This window comes from Amblyomma americanum, chromosome 1 (assembly GCF_052857255.1).
Source record: "Amblyomma americanum isolate KBUSLIRL-KWMA chromosome 1, ASM5285725v1, whole genome shotgun sequence".
NCBI lineage: Eukaryota > Metazoa > Arthropoda > Arachnida > Ixodida > Ixodidae > Amblyomma > Amblyomma americanum.
The window spans coordinates 269,782,670-269,807,751 of NC_135497.1; the positions used below are offsets into that span (position 1 = coordinate 269,782,670).

A 25,082-nucleotide genomic window follows, 5' to 3' on the forward strand; every position below is an offset into this window, starting at 1 on the left:
CAACAAACCACAGTCTGCCATCTGCACATTCTTATTTTTTTAATCAATTCACTCTCTAATGCTCTTTCTGGATCGTATAACATGCTGTCAAACTGCATAGATTAAAAGTGGAGCAACACCCTGAAAGCTTGCTTTCCAAGGATCACTTTTTCCGAAAGGAGAAATGTGCTAAGAGCTACAACAATGTGCACCGTTCAGCATTATGCATGTGATTGTGATTGCAGAACGATTGCCCAGATATTTATCTTCCGCTAACGTTTCGGCTTCCAATGGAAGATCATGCACGTTGCTTAAAGGCCACTTCGGGAGCTCGGCGTTCAGCTGTGCACTCTGGCGAAAGAAAGACTGAAAACTGCACTGGAGTTCAGCACCTGCAGCTCTAGCCAGCTGGAATAAGCTTAAATAAACAGAATCCTATCATGATAAATTTCACCACTGTTTTGTGCATTAGCGTAATTCTGTAGGCCTTTGCATCAGGCAAGGGAATTATCGAAACACCTCTCCTCAGGACTGTTGCCAACTAGTTCAGCTGCAGCTTTTACCGTGCTAACTCCAAGTGTACACGACAGTCCAGTCAGCACTATACTGATGCCCAGGGAGCCCTTACTGAATGCCTAAGAAAGCAGCAATTTACTGGATCAGTGTTTTATGTCAAAAGCGAGCAAGGTTACAGGTTTGCACACATAGACCTTTTTTCTTCACACGATGAATTGCAAACGTACGTGTGTTCACACTAATAGCCACAACGAAATACTTATTAATACACTGCAAAAATAATGCAGCGACAGTGCAACAGTACAATACATTACTACTGTTAAGATATCACCAGCTTGTTCTCACACTGCTGCAGCTACTGCTGGTGCCAAAATAAATTGGAGAAGGAGGTTCGTGATATTTTTGTTTATTTCGTTTGTAGAGCTACTTACTCATCAATGCTCTGCCCTCTCTGAAAGCAGCATGAAGTTGCCGAACAGCTCCTAGAAAAGCAGTGGCCTGTGCCATGCAGTGCCCCATACACACGGCATCAACAATACAAATGAAATCCGCACCACGGCAGGGGTGCTTACGAGTCACTTGACATTCGTACACAAGCTGCGCAGTAGCGGATCACACTGTGCACCGATGGTGTTAACTGCGGCACTGAAGGCCAGAAATGACGGCCGTCCTAGTGGCACCACCTGCCGTGGGGAGGGCAGGTGGTAAATAGTCGATAGTATTGCAATGGTTTACGGTTTTATGGGGGTTTAAGATCCCAAAGCGACTCAGGCTACAAGGGATGCTGTAGTGCAGGGCTCCGGATAATTGCGACCACCTGGTGTGCAGTGCACCGACACTGCACAGTACATGGGCCTCTAACATTTCGCCTCCATTGAAAAGCGACTGCCGCAGCCAGGATCGTATAGTACTGCAATGCCGCCAGAGTAGTGGAGATCACACGATGTAGGACTTCCCATCACACAATTACATGTTGTATAAATAGCTGCCCTGTTCATGTTTCTCAGATTTATGCTACTAAATAAACAGAGGCCTTCCCATCAGATAATTTTGCTCAGCAGAATTCTCTGACAAGATGAACAGTCCAGAGATAGCTACTTAGTCATGGACACAATGCAAAAAGATCTGGGTAAGACAACATATGCACAATGATAAATGCAAACTGTTTCGGTGCCAAAAGAATTTAACTTAACAAGTTTTTACATTAATAAACAATATGGTATGTGGGAGGTGTAATGCCCCTAAGATGCATATGAGCCATAAATAAAGCCCCTAGTTACTCACAATTCTGTAAAAAATCACTGATTTGGGCATTTTTCACGGAATTGTGTGTTAGCAACATCTCTTTTCTGACGTCATCAATAGAAAAGAACGAAGGGTAAGTGACACTCATCATATTTGCATAAATATGACACTAGAAGGGGTTTAAGACCTCAAGAAAATTACAAAAGATATAATTATGACCAGATCTCAAACTATTCAGGCCAGCCACAGCCAGCCAGTGACAGAGGCATCTATATGATACTTGCAGTCACCAAGAATCTGCTTTGTATCTGATCAAAAGTAAATGGCAGCAAGAAAATGCAACAATGCAGATATACCCTAATGCAAAGCCAGCTTTTTGTGTGTGTTGGACAATTAAGCCAATGCCTAAACAACCAGCTCAGAGAACACAACAACGTTAACAAAAACACAGCATCAAAATTGCAGAAACCTTCAAAATTAATCACCAGCAGAAAGAATGTGTAAGCATGCCTTCATTGTCACTAAAAAAAGAAAAAGATTGTACACAACACTAATTTTTTTGTCTTGAAAATGGGAGAAGTCAATTGTGGTCTTTACGCTTCCCATACATTTGAAGCTGATTTTACTAAGTCGACAAAGGCATCAAATTTTTGTAAATCGTGAAACATGCAAATGTTTTGAGGAAACTAAAAATTTATATTTTAGCAAATAAATTTTGTATTGTGTCCAGTTTGGAAGCAAAGGCATCAATCATGAAGTTCTCATGGCTCACTGATGCAATGATAGTGCCCTCAATGCTTTCATGCCAAGCAAATCATTCCAGGTGGTTGATTGCATTTATGGCCTCCCGGCTCTTGGTGCCAAATCCAAGGCAGTATCACAGGTCATCTTTTGACAGCTTTTAACGTGATAGAGTTATGAAGCTTGTGAGGCAGAAAATCCGGCGTCATCGTTGGCGCCGCCGCAGTCAAAGGCTGCTACGGCTCCGTCGCGTCATTCATCCCTGAAAAATCCCAGGAGCACGAGCGGAGGAGGCTCTGCGCAGCTGCTCCGTCAACGCCCTCACCCCCACAATCCTCCGCGCACGCGGCTGCAGATAGTGGCTGCCAACAAGCAGCAGTGGCTCGATAACGCTATCACATTCTACCCTTAAAAGTGAAGCTTAAGCATCCTCTAAGTTTTTTTTCTTGTCAATGCTAAGCTCCAGAAGGTTCCGATCATCGAAAGTCACTTCCCCATTCACGTCTGCAGTGCAATCAGCATTTATGTATAGTCACCGCAGCTCATTCCTGACAGGACAGTGACAAGCTGGAAGTGGCCTGCCTGTGAGCTATTGACTGAGGCCAGCTAAACCAGACTTTAGTGTCATAAACCATTTTGAACGAGGCATGCTTAAAGCAATTCGTGATGACTGACAGATTTCCTATTCCGGACAGCATCTCAGTAGCTACAACAGCCTCCATCAGATCAAGGCTTATTTATATAAAAATTGTGTCGATGACCTTGCACAGCTACCTTTCCAGCGTAGCAGAACAGGCAGTGACCCGACTATATTTTGCTTTTGTCTTTGCAGGAGCACAAGCAAGGTCATACTAACATTTTTTTCACCTCATCTCCGCCTATTTGCCATATGGAGAGCTTTATGAAATCAAGTTCATTGGTCAGTCGGTTCATAAAACCAAGGTAATAAATATATAAAACCCAATTTGAAATTCTCAAAGTAAGAATTTGTTAAAATAAAAACATTCATAAAATGGTTTCACAGAACCATATTTCAAAAATACATGTATATATAGTGCTTTCTACAGTAAAATCTCATTACTACGAACATCAGATTAATGAAATTTTCAGATTTACGAATTTTTTTAATTCCCCGCCAAAATGCCTATACTTTCAATGTAAAAAACTTTCAGTACTACGAATTTCAAATTACCGAATATTTCAGAATAACGTATGTAATTTAATCTCGCATTCGTCGCAAGACGCTTCGTTATTACGAAGTTCCGTCGAAGTTCCGTACCAAATCCCTGAAGCTGACGCCTGTCATCATTATACGAAGCATCAGCTATGCGCTGGGGAACTCGTTGCAATGGATACAGCCCCAGCGGTATCGCCATCACGCGAGTGTGGCGTTGAATTAATATAGGCTAGGCGGCGCAAGCTGCCTCCCAATACAAAGCGTAAAGCCATTATCATCCATCCAGTGTGTGGTCATGTACTGCGCAGTAGTCTTAAGCCTATTCAGCGCAGTGTCACCACGTCGACAGCGAACATTAGGATCTGCAAAGTTATCGGCGCTGTGATTGTGTTGTGCATTAGCCTTGCTGACAATGAGTTCTCCTGGCCCCCGCGTTAAAAAGAAGTGACGCCAAATTTCGCTTAAAGAAAAAGCGGACATTCTGTCGCAGCTGCTGGAAAAAAGCAAGCGGACTTGTGCAGGGAGCTTGACATTACACCGTCAACAATGGCAACGATGCTCAAAGATCGGGACAAGATCATAAAACTACATCGAGAGTCGCAGCTGGCTCCCTCAAGAAAACGTCTGCGGCTGGGCAACTACCGTGGACAGCGACTTATGTGGACAGCGACTTTCGAATTATGTGGATAGCGACAGCGCGGCGGCTACATCCGCGGAGCTCACCACCGAAGACATCGTGAATCAAGTGCGTGAGCAAGAAGAATGTAGTAGCAACGAAGACGATGCCGACACTGGATCAGCGCACGAAGAGGAAGAGGTTGTTTCCGGCTCGGATGTCCTAGTCTTTCTAGAGAAGACCCGATCATTCCTTGGGCGCTGCAAAGATGTCCCCGATGACGTGCACAGGAAGGTCGAGGATGTGGAGGCGTTCGTCCTGCAGCGTTTGTCGTCTACTCGCCAGAAGAAGATAACAGACTTCTTCAAGCAATAAATTGTAGTTAAACTGTGCCCAGCGTTATCGTTTATTATTTACTTACCAACACGTAAATCTGCTGCAAAGGTACGTAATTTTAGTTCTTGTGATGCATTACTGACATGAAAATAATGGTTTTTCAGTACTACGATATTTCAAAATAACGATTTAAATTCGGCGGTCCCGTGAAGTTCGTTGTAACGAGATTCTACTGTATATTAACACCAGATGTGTTTGTCAGCGCTATATTTGTTTCCTATCTCCAACAAATAACAAAGTGCCATTTGGAGAATTTGTGTGAAGCTACAAGAAATTTATAGATTTGCTCAGCAATCAATCAGTACATGTGCTTACTTTTCAGGGGCACCTTCAGATTTTGAAGACTGGACAGATACTGTGGCATTTCTGTGGCTTGTGGTAAAGGAGCTGCTTGGTGCGCCAGTGTCTTCCTCCAATAAAGACGTCAAACCCTCAGCTGATGTGCCTCCAGATGCATACTCGTTTTCCCTTTGCAGGCCCTCTGCAAGAAAAAAAAATAATGCAATTCTGGCCTCAGACTTTGTTAACATTGTTATTATCACTCTAAGGTGGCAGCAATGGCAGCATAGGCAGCTGTACCAACAGTGACAGCTATACAAACAGATCTCAACCAAACGCTGTCTAACAGAAATGTTCCAACTTGCACAAAGTTTCCACAAACACAAGCATTCTAGTGCCTGAAACTGATACACTACGATATATTACACCATAACCCCACAGTGTCGGAAGTTTATGGTTTATGGGGATTTAACGTCCCAAAGCGACTCAGGCTACAAGAGACACCGTAGTGAAGGGCTCTGGAAATTTCAACCACCTGGGGTTCTTTAACGTGCACTGACATCGCATATTACACGGGCCTCTAGAATTTTGCCTCCATCGAAATTCGACCGCCGCGGCTAGGATCGAACCCGCATCTTTCAGGTCAGCAGCCAAGCGCCATAACCAAAGCCACCGCGGCAGGTACAGTGTAAGAGGTATTTTTTGACTGCGTGACAATGCCTCCAGAGGCAAAAGCTTTGGTCCCAATTTTACTAGCGTTTGTCAAGGCAGCAAAACACTTAGGACTTTCAGCACCCGCTGTTGGGACCTGTTCCAGATTGTTTCCTATGTACAATGCTGTGAACACTCCATGCTGCAGCATATATTTACTGATGTTAAACCAACAAGTGCTAGCATTTTATGACATTTTCACCGTCGCTAAACTTCTTAATTCACAAATGAAATGACAAAGTGCTTTTAAGCATGAAGTCGCCATTGATCATGATGATCCGAAAGTGTCAGGCAGCAGTTGCAACACGCATGTTCTGTTGCGGTGGCATACTGCAATTTAGTGCAATCAATCGCTACCAATACAGTGCATAAAAGCTAAGAAGACAGAAAAATACAAAACAGAAGGAACGGGTCAAAAAGTAACTTGGTTGAAGGCAGCAAAAAACCTTTTACACAGCCAGCCCATTCACGGGCAATGACAATTGCAATATGCCGCCTGTGAAAAGGCCCAAAGAAAATTTACAAACCATTGTCACTGACAGCACCAAACCGGTGGCACAGGGAAACGAAAACAACAGTAGACTCCTGCTAAGACCAACTCGGCTAAGATGAATTCTCGATTAAGAGGAACCATCTGAAAGCATTTTGTTGGTTTCCCATAGGATTCAGCGTAAAAAAAAAAAAAGAATCCACTTAAGATGAACTGTTTTCCATGCCCTTTGGTTAAGACTAACTTTCGTGCCAATAATAAACCATGGCAACACCACACAAAAGTACTAAAGAAGCGTCCGTGCGGCACTGTCGAGGAAAGAAAAAATTTAAAGCACCTCCATGCAAGGAAGCGCCACCCCGTGAGATAGTTTGCGCCAACCTTCGCTCAAAGGTGTGGAGAAGTTGTCTTGTGGGGTGCACTTTCTTGAGGAGAATCTTTTTCAAAAAAGGCAAGGCACCTTCGAGCCTGCCTGCATACAGAAATTTGACATGGCCACATAGACTTTAGCATTGCATGCATGTCACGTGCCACCAGTTGACTCTGGCAGGGAAAAAGGCACGCAGGCATAGAGTGCACCAGCTCTGACTCGGGCTTAAGCAGTTCAGAGTAGGGGTGTGCGAATATTCGAAATTTCAAATACGAATCGAATATGTTTGATATTCGATTTGTATTCGTATTCAAAAATTGATATTCGTGAATTTCCGAATATTCGAAAATTCCCGAATACTCGCCAGTGATCATATACTACGCATACTTTCATAAATTTGGCCATGGCAAAACCACAATATCTGGCCAAATTAGCCGATATTCTAGTTAAAAATTCCAGGAAAACAACACAGAAGTCCTATCCGCTTCCTTCTCTGCCGTTTATCACGCGGACCGACCGCATCCCGCAAGGCTTCACCTCGTAAAAATTTCCCCAAGTGGGCTTTCCCACATATCACCCGTGCTGCGAACAAGATGGCCGACGGCCCGCTTCGAGCAATCGCAACGCGAAATCGCGCTTTTTTTTTAATTCTTCGGTAATACGTTACATATTTAATGTCCGCATCCGAAGAATGCGTTCTGTCGCCTTCATAACTCTCCGAACGTGACTTCCGCCATCCCGTTTTGTAAACTAAGCTATGCGAGAAAGCCTACTTGCGGAATGCCGCGGGAGCCTCCTGAAGGGGCGCGTCGAGTAGTTACAGTAGGGCAAGCGATCCTGTCAAAATCTCGCCTATTGCATGGTGCATTGTGACCTGCACACCTCTTTAGCAGGCGTAACGGCAGGCGTGGCAACGATCGGAAGGCATCTGTCGCAAGGAGCTGCGTAGTTTCGGTTTCTGAGCTTCACCGCTGCCCCGCAGCAACTTCAAATGTCGGCCCGTGCATTCGCCAATAGTCCAATCCCAGCTCCACACGGCTTATTTCTTTTTCCTTTTTAGAAACCGCCTCGCCGCTCCGACGCCAGTGGGTGTTCTCTGGCCCCATGCTTGCATTTGTGTTGTTCTTCCAGCACTCCAAAACGGGTGGCTCGTCACGGGCTTACAGGTGTTAGCGCGACGGAGCCACCTCGTAAGGCCTAACTTCATCTTCAGCATTTTCGGCAGCATTTGTTTTTTTCTGGGGAGTGCGGGTAATTTTATTCGCAGAGGCCTTCAGATAAACCGCGCATTTCTTCCGGTCCCTTGAACTCTGAATGAATGAGGTTTAATAGTCATCATGTTATTTTTTTGTTACCAGTCTTGTCATTTTATGGATTTTATTTTCCATGCCCTCATTATTGTTTGCATACTGTTATGCTGTCTAATCAAGTAGTATACATTTCTGTGCACATTGTGTTTTTTTATATGGTACTGAGGCAGTCAAGTTTTTATATTTTAGTTGCAAAGACCATACACTATTTTGAAAAAAATAAGGGCAACAATGTTTGCTTGCTCATTGTTTTCTGAAATTTTTTTTGTACTGAACAGATATTCAATATTAGATTCGATATTCAAAGCCATTTTTTCTTCATATTCGTATTCGATTCGTATTAGAAAATTTCAATATTCGCACACCCCTAGTTGAGAGCTGACTGAAGCGACAGTGCAACATAGGTTTGCAGCATAAAGGTGGTCAGATATCGGCACCACGTGCACATAGAGAGCAGCGGATGCACAGGCGCATGGTGCACCTGCTCACAGAGTTGGTTTCTGTAACAGGTGCGCAGTGGAAGGAGCGAGATAAGAGCACGGCTGACCAGCTGGGCACCTTCAGAGCACTCAGAGTCAAAAGGAGAGCAAAAAAAAAATATAGCATAGCACTTGCTGCAGAACAGAGAGAGAGAAAGCCAGTGAAAAATGAAAACTAGATCACTGCTAAGACCAAGATGCCATAAGTTATTTCATGCCCTCCCTCTTCATATCACTTCATGCATAGTGCAGTAAGTGTTCTATTTACTGTTCTCTCTCTCACTAATAGGCCATTTTGTTTCTTTTCATGCAACATATCCCTGGGCACACCTAGCATGCTCGCATATCTTTTCTGGGGCACTTCTGTTAAGATGAACTCCTGATAAGATGAACATTTTCATGGTCCCTTGCAAGTGTCTGTATAACACATATCTGGCAGCTGTAGCAAGAAAAGTTTGGTTTGGTTTATGGGGGTTTAACGTCCCAAAGCGACTCAGGCTATGAGAGACACCGTAGTGAAGGGATCCAGGAATTTCGACCACCTGGGGTTCTTTAACGTGCACTGATATCGCATAGTACACGAGCCTCTTGAATTTCACCTCCATCGAAATTCGGCCGCCGCGGCCGGGATCGAACCCGCGTCTTTTGGGCTAGCAGCCGAGCGCCGTAACCACTCAGCCACCGCGGCGACTCTATAGCAAGAAAAGTGTCAAGTGAGCTAAAGAAAGAGGCTGCAGCACAGCAAGAAAAGCAGCTTTTGTGTATTGTCTTTTTGTTAAACTTGCTTCTTCCCCTCTCATGTTTTGCTCCTTATGAAATAAATTTTAGTCGTCAGTCAATATTTGTTCTGTGTTCCTCATTCTCGCCACACATTTTTTGCACACTCTGCACTTCTAGGCACTAACAAAGACAGGCTGTAGTGGTGCAGGGAAGGCTGTGCAGGAAAGGCTGTGCAGGGAAGAGGCATTGCAGAGAAGAGGCATTGCAGGGAAGAGGCATTGCAGGGAAGGCATTGCAGGGAAGGCGACGCTAAATGAAAAGTTGAAGAGGTAAGAAGAGGGAAGGAACCTAAAGCCAGGCAGGGTTGTGGCAGTGTTTAGGAAAGGAGGAAAAAGCGAAGGAAGAAAGAAAAAATGAAGTGAAATGAAAAAAGGAGAAGAGAAAACAAGGGGGTATGTTGGCCTTTGACCCAAGACAACTAGCTCATCATTCTGCACATTTTAACATGTGAAAAGAGGCATTGTTACCCTTAATGCCATCAGCAGCTCCTGTCTTCATTTCATGCATTCAGCTTTCATCAACAAGTCGCTTTGGCTAGCTACTCAACAGCTCACAAACTAGCTTTGGTCACAGAAAGGCTACTACAATACATGAAACATGAATACACCCAACAAGAATCAACCCTGAATGTGCTGCCCACAAAAAAAGGAAAAAAAAAAGGAACTGATTACAGCCCCCACATTTACAACTTTTCCCACCATCTGAAAAGGATCGAGCGATCTGAGAACAAGGACATTGTTTTCCAAGGCCAATATGCTGTTCAGGCTTTGTAATGGAGTTAACCTGCCTCCATTACACCTGCCTGACAGGAAGGGAGCATGCACCGAGGAAGTTGCCCATTCTGTTAAAATAGGCTGCAGCTTAGTTTGTGGAAACGACCAATGTTGAAACGACCACTTTCATGAATATTAATTTAATGTGTAGCTAGCTGGTTATTAATGGTCACTTTGGAAGAACGTCTCTAACAATAAAAGTCACGAATACTATAATGAGCCAACCAAAAGGAATCAGAAATAAGAGTTCTCGTTCGTCTCACTAGGTATGATGAGCTAGTACTAATGTGACAAAATCTATGTCAGAACATCAAAAAAAAATTAAAACGTCCCAGCCCATGCCGCTAAATGAAAAGTGCCAGCCAGACCACGAAAGAAATAACTGTAAACAGAACGTGTGTTGGCGTGTCATCACTTATTTTCACAGACACAGAAATGTCATTCCTCACCGCAAGCTTGCATGACATGCGACAGAATTTCTGAATGCTGACAGTGTTTTCATCACAATGCTGGCCTTCCACTGACAACTTTACTGCTATCAGCAAAAACCCCAACATCGCCTATGAACTGATGTAGGCAGGCGGACGCAGTGGGTCCACCAAACATTGGCACCTTCCAGACTAGCTGGCAGCTGCAACCAAATTTTCAGCGCAGTGCCTGTGTAGTGAAGACGCACTATGACATTGCCTTAAATACCTCTAACACTGTGCATAAAGCTAACAAGGTGTCAACCACTTGCAACTGCTTATAGATAAAGCACACCAGTACGTACCTGACAAAGTCGGAGGAGCCGACATTTTTCTTGGCGTGGGTGCAGCTGCAGCAGCACCTGGAGAAGTTTCAATAATTATGTTCGGCCAAAGTTCATCTCCTACTCGTGTACACATGAATGCTGTATTAAACTAGTCGCTGTGCCTAATTCCCTGAGATGTTATAGGTTTTGCATGCTGAAGGCAACATTTTTGGACTTACCACATAAACACCATCGGTGAAGAACACCAATAAAGCACTGTGATGGTAAGAAATCTTTGCATATCACTTGACACTTTATCCTCTTTTTTTTTTCACTGCAACTGAGCTTCTGGCTTGCAGAGAGGCATATGACAGCCGATGTAGAAAACGGTATAACCTCGAGAGCTACTACGGTCACAGTGAAGATGTAGTCTATACGTATTTGCAATCTTCTGGTCAACACCTGAGGCTTATTAACCATAGCGATATTGAGCATCCAACAAAGATTCTTCATCTAGCTCACCTGTGCCTACCATGACCAAAGCTTATATCATGCCACAGACTGCAAGCAAACATGCAATTGGCTGCAAAAATGACCATAGTGTTGCCACCTGTTAAGTGTATGGTGTATGCTGAATGCAAAGTCCTGGCATCACTCGACAGATGGTATAGGATCCATACAGCAAGAACCCAATGGGCTTACATAAAATCCCGAGACTTACTCTAAAGTGCTAGGTAGAGGCCAAGAATGTATTTCTGCATTTAAAAAAAAAAGAATAAATAGCGAATGCGAAATCAAATGAAGAGCGTTTGCTAAGTTGTTTTCACCTATGCTTTCGACTACGCTTTACATTATTATTAACAATGACTATTAACGTGCACCTTCGTTATATCCGAGGCTCAAATTCGTTACATCCGAATCTCACTCCCAGGTCCCAAATTCAGATACAAATGTGTACATCACGAAACGAAGATTTGTTCGGTACCACCCACATCCCTCTGCAACCACTGGTTCACCCACCACGGCCCACCGAAGGTTGCCCCCATTACGGTTTCGAGGACCAAAGGTCGTCAGTATGAATCCCTCACACACACCAGGCTTCAACTCGAATAACAAATTTGTGCGCCAAATCGTGCCCACTCGTTTGCCACCACTCCAAACCCTCTGCGCCAAACGAATGGGTCACAAATTTGTCACCAATGGCGACCCCAAGTGCCACCAGTCTCAGCATCCGTTCAGACAGTGCATATATAGCAGAGCGCCAGCATAAGGGCAAACCGGCTGTCCTGCCGTCCTGACGACTGCGCAAGCACGGTCCCGTGATGGGGGTCACATTTTGCATGATGCTGCAACAATTTGATCACATGACCGGCCACCATCTTGAAATCTCGGATGGACAAGAAACGTTCGAATGCGAGTGGTAAGCGCTAGCACTCTTAAAAAGCAATTTGCATAATTCAAAAGTTTTTTGTACATAGCGGACTAATTTTTTGAGCTCCAATAATTCAAACTTGCACAAAATTTCGAATTTTATGAAGAAATAGTCTCTCGCCTCATAAAGCATGTACTAATGGGAACAAAAGTTTCCGGGACACGAGTTCTAGGAAAAACATTTATTGTAGCTCCACCTCGCTACCCAGTCGCCTGATATTGTATGAAGACATTAAAGGCCTAAATGCTCCTTCCTCTCTTCACAATATCAGGCGACTGGGTAGCAAGGTGGAGCTACAACTCGCGTCCCAGAAACTTGTCCCCAGTAGTACATATTTGCAACGAATATTTCAGACTCGTCGGAGTTCAAAAGTGATTTTTCGGGCAGAAGTAGACAGCAACAAGACTGAGCCAGAACGTTTCGATTTTTTCGACCTAACATGAATGCTAGCAAGCACACTTCCCACAACCGGCCACCTGTTTACCGCCGTAGAAGGTGCCATCGTGAAGTCAAATGGATTCAATCGGGCGGATCAGCTCACCTAGGCTTGGCATTTTGTGTACCTCACTGTAGCCACTCGAGTTAATGGTACGCTCTATGTTAACATTGATCAGGTGGGCTACAAAGAAGACAGCGCTAAAGAGCTCACAAGCCTGAGCGCACAACTGCACTGGTAACAAGACAGCGGCAGCATCTACTGCCACTCGGACAACTCTGCTACCTGTGGTTATAGATGTAAAAGTTCAAGAAAATTTAAAATCTCAGGAAAAAAAAAATTTCCTGTTTTTTGAAGAAAGATATGTAACTCAGCAAAAAGACAGCTTCATTAAGGAAATTTATTTCATAACTCAGAAATTAGTGAATTATATTTTTTGCAACAAAATAAAGCCATTGCAAAAGCTTTTCAGGAGAAGATAGTGATATATTTCATATACACAATTGATTCAAACCATTGCGACAGTGACTTGCCACTGCTGGGAAGGGAAATGCTTGTGCACTTTTTCCCACACTGAGGTTCGAGTGCACTTACACAAGTTTTTGCACACACTCCCTTAAAAGCCTGTTGCACCACTCTGTATGCACGTTACCAAACTAGCCAGTCTGCTTCACATGCCAAACGATGGGGGAATTCGGTGAAGCCGACATGCAACTGATGTCATCGATTCATGGCTACAAAGACCTTGCTAGTGTACAGACAGCTCCACATACTTAGCAGACTCCCAAAAGGCTGGTTCAGACCAAATTTTACAGTGCATAGTGAGGTGATGCTGTGCAGAAAATCCCGCTTAGAAATTTTTGAATTTTGTTTCCTTCTGAGTGATAAAAAAACCTTTCCTATATTTTCCAAGGTTTTTTTTTTTGAGATTCATTGTTGATGATGCTATGTTTTTTTGACGCAAGGGCAAAGATTCATTGTTAAACAGAGCGGGAAGACAGGACAGACCAAAGAAAGAAAGCGCAACAGAAGCGTTGACACGTAATTGATTTTTTATTCGGAGAAACGATCTTTATAAGCTTTCCTTTCCAAAAAGAACACCAAACATAAAAGAAAAAATGCTCCTCACCATACAGAACGGCAAAAAACACCACATCGCCGTGGTGCAAGCACACATGAAAGTTGGATGCCTTTTCCGGATAAATAGGTGATCTCCTTATCACTGAGTGTTATTCATGGATCACTTAGCAAACATGTGTTATTGTGAATAACTCCACACTGTTTAATAATAAATCAGAACCAACTTGCCCAAGTCATAGCCTTAATTTTTTTTTTCAGGCACGCACATCTCTATCTGCACTGCGGATGGGATGGGGGAGGAGTTGGGAGAGAGGGCATACATTACATTGGGCAATAAAAAATAAAATAAAAGTGCCCTGCCCACACTGCAATTTGCTCATCAGGCTTGGGGGAGGGGGCGACTGACTGAGGTGCTGCTTCCTCCTGTAGCTCTCCCCAATGTTGCCTAGGGAAACAGACGCCAAGCGGCAGGCATTGCAGCATGCTAGCAAAGAAGGCTGGTTTGAGGTGTGAAGCAGCAAGTACCATGGGCAAGCATGGGCAAGTGCTGCAGATAAGTGCTGCACGGCACAGACGAAAGCATGATGCCAACTCCAATGCCAACTAATACTATCGTCTACAGGCTAAATATGGGAAATGGCGAAACTCAGTTTTTCAAACTCCTTTTTCATAGCAAAGTGATTTTTTTTAAAGCTCACAAATTTTTCGGACTGTCCGATAATTGGGACAATTTTATGTGTCCCACCAAGTCTGAAATACCAGCCGGCGATCACAATAGTTTCCTTCTGTTTTATGAACATAATGCTACAACTATTTGCCAACATTTTCATAAAATTTTGTTTCTGACAATTAAAAATGTTATTTATAGCCTAAAATTTCAATACTAAGCACAAGTTTTAAGACAGTGAGGTCATTTAGCTTCATTGTGATGTCATGCATGCTAGTGTACCAAGCTGTTTTTGATAAATACATTCACCAACCAATTTTTCGGACTTGGAGGGACCCGTAAAATGGTACGAATAATCAAACAGTGAAAAATCAGTGAACTTTAAAAATAATAACTTTTTCACGAAAAAAACACTTCAAAAATCGTGAACTTCGACGTTTCCCATGTTCTGCTAGCAAGCAATAATGTTTGATTGTATCTGACTCAGAATCTTGCTTTCGTCAAGTCCAAACTACCTCACATCAACGATACCAGACTGTGTGCCGCGGCTGTAAGTCACGCCGCAAACGTGTTGCATTGCACGCAAAGCAAGAACAGCCTGTTTTCATGGCCAGCGACTCGACAGAGTCCGAAATATCGGTTGAGAATATGTGCACATTCCTATGAGGTGCGTGATGGTTCCTTAACGAAGCCCGAAATATCGGGCATGTCTAAATTATTGGAGTCTGAAAAATCGGTTGGCTACTGCATGAGGACCTTCAAGCAAGCTACTTGCACTGCCCTATCTGCAGATTTAGGTCACCATACATGTGTTCCTACATCTGTGCAGAACAGAGAGTTTTTCAATATCATCCTTGGATCTCAATGTACCCTGTGTACACACATCTCATACACCACTTCTCTCAAACCAACAAATAAACTCACCTTTCACAGATTTCTTTTTCCAGGCTCTAGCAATGGTATTTGGATCAGGCATGAGGTGATATGAAGGCTCCTCATCAAGAACTGATGGCTTTGAACCAATAACACTAGGCTTTGAACTCTGTGGCAGTGACGACTCTTCAAGAATGCAGCTAAGCATCTTCATGCCACCATCTCTGTTGTATCCCTAGAATCAAAACCAATACACAAACTTATGACAGAATAATCATTTGCAATTTTAGTACAACACTAAAGCTAAAAAGCTGGTATCAAACGAGGAGCATAGAGCCAACTACGGTAGTCTGTAACACTGTCCTTTTGCTCGCTGATGCATCTCCAACTGCACACACCATGAAGCTCCTGAGGATTTTGAGCTGCTGCAGAATACAGTAAAAGCTCATTAATTCGAACTTCACGGGACCAGGAAAAAGTTCGAATTATCCGATGTTCGAATTATCGAATTATCGAATGGCCTCAAAAAAACTGACAAGAACCATTTGCATTACGGTACCGTATTTACTCCCATTACGAACCCGGTCGCATAAGGAACCCGCCCACCCCCAATTTTTGCCCAAGAATTTGAAAGAAAAAAAAGATTCAGTCGTTAATGCTTCCCTCCATTTTGTTTCGCACTGTCACGGTGGGTCGTTAATGCTTCCCTCCATTTCGTTTCGCACTGTCACACTGTCACGGTCCACAACGCATTTCTTGGCAGTGCGCCAAGGTGCTGCCCAGGGACCTTTTGACAGCTCCATCGTGGGGGGGGGGGGCGAACTTGGCAGAGTGCCAGCGCTTGTTGGGTTGCTCAAGCCTCGTTTTCACCAAGTTCGCCTTATCGTACCATGGGCGATCCAGGCCAACGCCTTTACTGCCATTCAATCATTGGAAGGCGCGATAGCAGCAAGGGCCTTTTGCAGCGAACGATGCTAAAAGCCGGCCTCATGATCGCAGCTGACAGCGTGGTTCTGTTGGCGACTGATGGGTGGAAGGGTGAATGACACTCGCAAAGGAAAAAAAAAAAGTTTTCGCATGTAATTTGTAGCGCCCGTCTGAAGTCATAGCCTTTCATGGACATTGGCTGGGGCCGTACCGACAGTACTTATCTGTATTTCCGAATTAACAGGGCTTAAATTAACGAGTATTTACCGCATTTACTCGCGTAATGGACCCACTGTTTTTCCAGAAAAGTTGACATCAGTTTGGGGGGAGTGTTCATTACGCGAGAAAAATAGTTTGCAACATATTTTTGAAAGGGTCGAGATTTCATATATCTCTGTCCGTCCTTCCGTCATAAACAAACGCACGCGGTCAGACGTGTTCGTGCCGCTAGTGTTTAGCATCGTTCAATTTGACAAGATCCGGCAATTTTGTGCTAGCCGGCGGCGAGATAACGCAAACACGCTGAACACCGGCCATGAAGGTCAGGCGCGCGTTTTTTATTGCGAGGTTAGAAACAGGACAGTGAAGAGTGTCTAATGCGAATGTTCAAGCTTTAGCTTTGAGTGCACAACGTCTTGGCGCTCTGCCAAGTTCGCCCTATGCCAATATCTGCCAATATCGCACAATGAAAACAGTAAAAATTTTGAAAACTGCACTTTACTAAGCAGAAATTGCAGAGAAGCAGAGAAGTGGTATTTGCTATTACACTTGACTAAGGTACTTTTGTGACGGCAAATAATTCTAACTGATCTACAAATGGTGGAGCAAACAAAACAAGTGAACAATACTACCTTCATTTTTAAACAAGCCAACTGCAAAAAGCATGAAACAGTGATAAAACAATTCTGATAAGCGATCTGATAATGTAAAATCCCAGTAAATCACATAAGGTGATAATAAAGGTAAAAATCTCAAAACTCCTGGTTTGGAAACATTTTTGACTCTGTAGTATTCTTAGTAACTTCTAATCCGTTGTTACGGTTGGCATATCTGACACCACGTGCAAAAAGGAATTTCACCCGACCGCCTCTCACCATGCTTCGTTGAAATGAAGCGCGAGTTCTCCTGACAGGGTTGGGTCTGGCACCACGTGCATATTGTAATAGAACGCGATCCATATAAGTTCCGGCAGCTGCTGACATCCTATTTGAAAATATGAAGTGGAGAAATTCTTGCCTGCTTCTGTTTGCCTCTGTTTACTGTTGTTGTTTTTATACCTTGTTAACGCTTATTTAAAGGTTTTGTATATATCCTGCTGATCACTGATTGTGACAATGTTTGACAGTGACCTACGTTGTTGTGTTCGATGTCCCCCCCCTTATGTACTGCCCCTTCCAGGGGTCTTTAAGGGCCAATAAATGATGATGATGATGATGAAAGGAATTTCACCCGACCTTCTCTCACCATGCTTCCTCGGAATGAGGCGTAACTTCTCCTGCTAGGGTTGGCGTCTGACGCCACAAGCAGAAAGGAATTTCACCCGACCTTCTCTCACCATGCCTCGTCGCAATGAGGCGCGACTTCTTTCCGCCAATCAGACTCTGTGCCGATCACGTGACGTCGACGGAAGCAAGATCCCTCCGACGATTGTAGAGAGCTTATTTAAGGGGCTCCTAAATGTACTTTTGGGGAATTTATTCTCTTCTCTTCATCTTTCACCAACCTTGAAATAAACAGTGCAAGTTTCGCACTAGAAATCGTCTCGTCCTTGCTCGGTCACCATGGTCTACCGGATGCCTGCAGCCCGCTGACGACGCCATGCTACCCAATAGTAACGTCGGTCGAGCTCCGATAGGCATGTGTCACAACACAGTACAGCAGAACAGAACCTCGTTGATACATTTCATAAAAAAAATGTATTACCAGGAAAAACGTATCATTAAAACAGCTAAGAGAAAAATTCTAATGAAGTACAGAGGCACTCTTAAAGACTTCTCCTCGTTACTTTTTAAAAAAAGGTCTGTCAGCACTTGGTTAGTGAAGCCTGACGAGCTTTTCTAGTAGTATTGGTAGACTTCTATCCACATTTGAGTTGCTCTTAGCAAGAAGGAAACTTCTCAACATACCCAGCCCAGCGTTCAGCAAGGGCAAAAGTAGCCAAAACCTCTTCACTGTCACTGCCCTTCGATTTAAAATGCTTCGCCCTATTAGTTTTGCACTGCAGGGAAGCCACTCTAGCAACCACACGTCACTAAGCTTTGTTCGCTCATCGTCGACTCTTAGAATGCTTCACGCCATTTCAAACATGCATTGTTGACACGCTGTCCTAGTAGCTGACTGCTGCCTTGCTTCTGCTTAAGCCGCGTGCCACCTCCCTCCACCCCCCCAACTTGGCTCACTTGTGTGTTAATGCATCTTCTACTGGTCGCTAAACGTATCATATGATCGGAATTTCACAAAACTCTGAATGTACTTTCCAGGAAATCATATTAGCCAGGAAAGCATTAACCAGATAAAAAACAGTAACTTCATGGGATATTTTTATTGCCTGCAATACTTAGCGAATGAACCAAGAAATATCAATGAGACTCGTGAATGGTTTTTCACCTTCCATTTGATTCAGTGCATTCCTATGAAATTCGAGCCAGCAGGTTACAGCTGCAAAAGTCCACACATATTTTAGCTAGTGCATGCGTGGTGTTTGTGGTAGGCGAGTATAGGAATTTGCAAGCCCAAATTTCTGAACAAATCCTTGCCTGCTGCAATATACAGTGTTGGTTTAGTCCTTCACGGTCCAAACTTTTGTGTTCTCTCATTTCTGTTTTGTGCCTAAAACATACCTTTTAGTGCTAAAGATTTAGTCTCTCTACCCAACAACTGCAAATTTCGGTTAAGAAATGGCACTGGTCATACAAAGCAAGGCTGCTGTCAAGCAGCACGCCACCAAAATTCTGTGTGCAGAGTGCTACGATGAATATCTTCCCAGAGTACAGAGTGTAAGATGCCGCAGAGTGGCACAAGCTGGAAAGCTGCGCATGAAGATGCACATTAGATAGATACCCAAAATGATATCCTCTCCTCTGCCTCTCAGCAGAACAGAGACTGCTCTTGAGGTTGCATATCGACCCAAAACAAACTGAGTTTTTTATACAATCAAGTGTATAGCTCATTTTATGCGAATGCAATGCATGCCCATCCTAAAATACTTAAACTTTGAGAAAATTTATGTGCGCTCATTAATTTTGGCCACTTGGGGTACTTTAACGTGCACTGAAATAACACAACATGTGGTTATTCTTGCATCTTGCCTCCATCGAAATGCAGCTGCCATAGCCAGGATTACATGCCGCAACCGAAGGCTTAGCAGCTAAATGCCAAAGCCATTGAGCCACCGTGGGAGGTACATAGTACTTTAAAGCTGACTAAAAGTGATAGCAACACCACTGCAAAGTAAAGTAGTTCAAGCAAACGCAACATGCGCTTACGTGATGGCCTTTTTCCAATGCCTTTTTGCGATTCCGAATGCAGTGTCTGAAAAAATGCTGTATCTTCTTTGCAGCATCATGTTGTACTTGTGCATGCACTTGACTGTCAGGTGCTGAAAGGAATTGCGAAAAAAAATCATGGATATCATACTACATCTGAGACAAAAGTATAGTTAAGCATCTTCTTCCCAAGAGAAGCAAGCCGATTTTCCTCACCTCCTCATTATCACTAGACTTATACGAATAAATTTAACAACACACTCTGCAATTCTGAGACTTGTCAGGTTTGGAATCTTGTGTACCCTAAATAATGCAGGCCACAGAATCTACTTAATTACTAAGATAAAGCAAACTACAATGCATAAAACCCACTACTGTAAGATACTTATCGAAGTAAAGTGCACTGCTTACACCAAACTGGACATGGCATACATTAAATAATGCCACCATCAAAAACGGATCCAATGTGCTCAAAAAGAAAAACGCACACGCTGCTTCAAAACAAAAAAATGTCTCCTACGTGTTGCACAGTCGACCAACAGTCCACGCTTGCTGCTTCTGTTTTGCTTCCGTCGCAGTTATTTTAAATCTCGCATACCGTATAAACGCGTGCAAGGGCCGCACTTTCTTTCCCAGATTTCAGGGCCAATTTTTGGGGTGCGGCCCAAGCACGCAATTTAAGAGAAAAAAAATTTTTTTGAAGTAAAAACGCACCAATCAGGAAATCAGCGGCATTTATTCTACGTTCAATCGCCACTCACGGTGTATTCCCACTCCGAGCTGGTGCTGTGCTCCGGTGCACGCTCATCCCACAAGAACTCGCGCAGCACATCCACTGTCAACGCGTAGGCATTGTTCCGCGCTTCCATTACTTAGCAGAGCGGCTCTTCTTCCAGTTCAAGAAACTTGCACGGCTTGCTTCGGAAAGCGCGCTTTTTGCAGCTTGTGTTCCTCAATGCATCTTTTTGGTTGCACCATCGTTGGATGCACCTCTCGGCCACGTTGAATTTCCTGCCCGCCGCACGCTTGCCGTGTTCGATAGCAAACTCCCAGCCGTGCAGCTATTAGGGTGCTTGCCATATCGTGCTAAAACTGCTAAAACTACAACGCTTCGCGGCAGCACAAGAAAGCCACAACTAACACCCGTGCCTTTGACAGCAGCAAAACGCTAGAGCTGGTGATACTGATGCCGATATGAATAGCGGGAGCTGGCGGCGGAGGAAAAAGTTGGCAATGATAATGAGCCGCAGCCTCTGGCGCCATCCGTGGGCGGCACCTGGAAGCTCCTGTGCGAATGCATCACCTCCGTGATGAAGCGCGCCGTTGCTCGCAGCCGGAGCTGATCGCGAAGGCCATGGCGCGTGCATTTCGAAGGCTATTCCGGCATGGGTCGTGTAGAAAGTATGGGTGCGGCCCTTACATGGATATTATTTTTTTTCTAATATTTCCTTCTGGAAAACGGGTGCGGCCCTTACACGCGTTTATACGGTATTTCAAGTATTTTCCCCAATCCAACAGACTTTGAAGCAACGAGGCTATACTGTATTATTGTTCCCTGCAGCACATGGCTTCTCTGCAATAGCACTGACCAGAAAAAGCAGCACTGGCGTTGACAGAGTTCATTAATAATACCTGAGCAAGAGCAAGTTCAAGCGCTCACGGGCCGCAATCATAGCCTGTATCACTATCATACCTGGCCTTGCCCTCTTCGCGAATCCAAGTCAAGTGGCAATGCATGTGCAATGGGTAGATTAGAGTATATAAAGTATTACTATACAAAATTCATCCCCCGAAAGTTTTATATAGTGAACTGCGTACTATGACTCAAATAGCTTTGTGTCCTGCAGTTCATTAGAAATGGGTTAAATTCCATTAGTTACACCTCATGCTGCATGCATGAGCCCAACTACTAACAACTACAACGTTCACATTGAGAACCTTCAAGAAACCTGATGGAAATAACCTTTCAAAATACAAAAAGAACACAGTCTCTTCATGCTCCTTCCTTATATGACTATACTATAAATACTCTCAAGTACTGCTTCAGGCAACCTGTTCAGTTTTGACAAATTGCTACATCACATAAAGTATTTAAGGCGTTGTTACATTAGGATAACACGACTCCAATGCTGCCCCAATGCCAATGATGACAACCAGCCACTTGATATGAACAGTGTTGTTGTCAGACCGGCTTATTGCACTATGCGAACAACAATGTCAACGCAACACTGCAGTGAGACAGGCATTTAGGACAGCAATGCCAACAAAGCCAGTCAGCCGATCATTGCCGGACAGGTCTCCGTATGACAAGCCTCCACGAAAAAAGCACGACTTCAATTGCCGATAGGAGATACGTTTCTAGCACTCAGCAAATAGTAAAATGACTAACAAAGCTCCATTACATTGCACAACTTTCCAGTTCCGCAAGAGCGAAAACCACAAAAAGGTGAGAAAAAGTATTTGGGGCCATCACATACATGCAAAATGCCTACAGCAAAGTATACCGCTCAAGACCAGACTATGCATATGCCACAAATTGAAGATAAACTGATCTGGGATGTGCAAACCCAATAATCAACATCGGCAAGATTTGAAACAAGTGGCATATCAAAAGACATGCAAAGCACTGAAAGGCCAAAATAAAGATGAACAAGAAGACAAGGTGGTGCACATTGAACCAACCACCATAAATGCGCTAGCTTTGTATACTAGCTAAGAGCAAAAAATTGCAAAAGGAATGAAAAAAGGATTGAAGTGACAAACAAGTGATGAACAAGTGTATTAGAAAAAACAAGGATGACAACACCTAAACTGCACTGTTCATTTAGCGTTGATCCACCTGCCCTTCAAAATGCATGGCTGGTAACGTAAACCTGTCCATGCATGGTCCTGCAAACTCACAAAAATGGCTAGCAAAGTAAGCAGTTCAGTGAGTTGAATTGTCCTGTCTGTTCTTGACTGTGTATCTTGTGCACTATTCTTTCAAGATATCACAAGAACGTATAACTGACCAGTACTTAAAGCATGGCAGCATTCAAAACCGAAACAAACATTTCCAGTAAAACCTTGTACCTTTGTCTGAAGATTGCTTAGACGATCTCATGTGCTGAAATGCACAATCATGCACTTCGGGTTGTGGCTTACTGGCTATTTCAAATGCTGCCACCATTCGTTGAATTCTTTCAGTGACCATGGAAGGATGGTGCTCCCCTGAAAACAAGTACAAAAGAGTGATCTGATCCCAACAAGATGAGAAATGGAGTATATAAATGTTCAGTTATATGCACACAATGCGATACCATTTAAAGATATTGAATCAAATCTCAGTAACACAAAGGAGCAATGTTTCATACAAAGGGAGTTGCACCAATACTGACTGCTACACAATGTTCCCCAGAAAGGCAAACATCATGCCAGGAGAACATGTAGTGTGCATCCAAGCGCAAAGTGCATTCACATGGTTGAAATGCTCGTTAAGCTTTCTGTTGAAAGAACTGTCACCTTTTCTTTAGTTTCCATGGTGCCATTGACGTCCCAATTAATCATTCATTCATTCTGTTCAAAGAGTGAACAAATGAACTTTCAAACAAAATGCATGTTAATGACAAATGGAAGCAGCAAGGAAAATATAAGAAAGCAGGTTCTGCTTACATTAGACCTCCACCATCACTTCATGAGATTCATTATGCTGTGCTTATTTGCTTCTGCAATCAGAAGCATTTTAGTTACCAGTCGTATTTACATGCTTAATGCACATTAAACAAGTAACTTGCGCTTCTTTTTTGATCACCCACATGAACTCTGTTGTAAAACCAGTAGGCAGGTGCAAATAAGTTACATAGTGAAGTATTCAATATTCGATTTGATCCAAATGTTTGACATTCGAAATCTCGAGTATTCGTCTCAAGCAAATAACATTCCCGGAACATTTCCTTCGTGTAGTTTTGGCTCGATGTGCTTCCTGCAGAATGGCATCACGGCGCGAGCACCGCTAAAAGCAGCAGCCGCGTAACAATGCAATCACAATGACGACCAGCAGTCTCAGGGAGGAAAGTGGCAATCAAAGGCAATAAAATGGCACAACTTCCATGCCTGCCACTCCCGTGTGGCCCCACTGAACAAACTGGCCTGCAAACAGTCTTGTAGTTGCCGATCCCAGTGCAGCGCACATTTTGGACATTACTAAAACTGAAAGTTCACTCTCACACTACCTACCACTCGCCCAGGAAAGCAACTGCCAGTGCGAGCGGGCCAGGTATACGGCGTGCAGTTCGAATTTTTGCTCGCAGCACCAATTTTGTATGAACTGACTTTTTTTTTACAACAGGAGCTCCATGAACCATAGTGTGAATGGGCACCAGCACGAGCAATACCCACAGCGTGGCCAAGCCTACCCAGAACCTGCAAATAGGTCACCTTCATGTGTAGGTCAAATTCCCCAATTACAGATGCCCATTTCTGAGAAAGGTTAACATTTTCCGACAAGTGGACCTCTATGAATCACAGCAAGATTGGGCACCAGCGCAAAGCGCGCAGTACCCACAGCTTGGCCGAGCATGCCTAGACCCTTCAAATAGGTCAGCCCCATGTGTAGGCTGAATCTCCCAATATTGAAAAGCTACTTCTGCAAAAGGCCGACTAGCTTCTTCTTCTTCTTCATGTAATGGCCTTATGTGTTAAAATTATCTGAAATATTTGCTTACAAATTATTAGCTTTAAATTGGGCACGGCCGACAGCGGCGGGCATTCTGTTCGACGACCGCCAAGCACGCTTGTCAGTTCGCCGCCGCCGCCGCCGAGTAATTCAGTCCATTTTGGGTGCAAGTCAGCCCAATAAACAGTTTTCTTTTAGAAGACCTTTTGTCCATCTTCATCGCTGTTTCGACTGCCGTCACCACTACATGACACTTGGTGGAGGTGCTGGGTGGCCTTCCATGTTCCGGACACCCCCTTCAAGTCGTGAAGCCAGCCCTCAGCGCTTCGCACCCGAGGACGAGCCAGAAGCTCAGCGAGCCAGCCAACATCTCCAGGCAGAGGAGCCTGAGTTTGGGACCCTGCCGGACCGCACCAGACAGCGAAAAGACGCTGCTACGAGCACCGCAACCTTGCCGAAGATGTCGACACCGATCATACTGCAGCCGCCGCGGGTGCCGCCAACTTTCAATGGATCCCCAGGCGAAGACCCCGAAGAATGGTTGGTCCAATTTGAGCGCGTGGCATCATTCAACAAGTGGAATGATGCGGCAAAAATTGGACACGTGTTTTTCTCATTGGATGGCTCCGCACGTACGTGGTACGAAAACTACGAGTTGTCCCTTACGACATGGGAGCTATTCAAGAGAGAGCTATTGAAGGTGTTCACCAGTGTCGTGACGAAAGAAAGAGCCGAACGACTCCTCAAGTCCAGGATCCAGCTTCCGAATGAGCCCGTCCGCGGTTACGTCGAGGAGATGAAGCGCCTATTTCGCCGCGCCGACACCGAGATGACTGAGGAAAAGGAAGTTCAGTTTTTAATGCACGGCGTAAAAGAACAACTCTTTGGCAGCCTCGTCCACCAACCACCAAAAACACTCGAGGAATTCATACA

At 44.1% G+C, this 25,082-nt stretch overlaps 1 protein-coding gene across 4 annotated transcripts in view; it reads right to left on the reverse strand.

Moving 5' to 3' along the window:
- The window catches only part of LOC144115064 (uncharacterized), a 159,817-nt gene that overhangs the window by 80,570 nt on the left and 54,165 nt on the right, over window positions 1–25,082 (reverse strand). For all 4 annotated transcript variants that reach the window (XM_077649199.1, XM_077649201.1, XM_077649200.1 and 1 more), the window contains exons 15-19: window positions 22,568–22,705; window positions 19,496–19,608; window positions 15,135–15,318; window positions 10,635–10,691; window positions 4,986–5,151 (exon numbers count right to left, since the gene is read on the reverse strand). In XM_077649199.1, coding sequence (XP_077505325.1) covers window positions 4,986–5,151; window positions 10,635–10,691; window positions 15,135–15,318; window positions 19,496–19,608; window positions 22,568–22,705 — 658 coding nt within the window. The remainder of the gene's footprint in view (window positions 1–4,985; window positions 5,152–10,634; window positions 10,692–15,134; window positions 15,319–19,495; window positions 19,609–22,567; window positions 22,706–25,082) is intronic.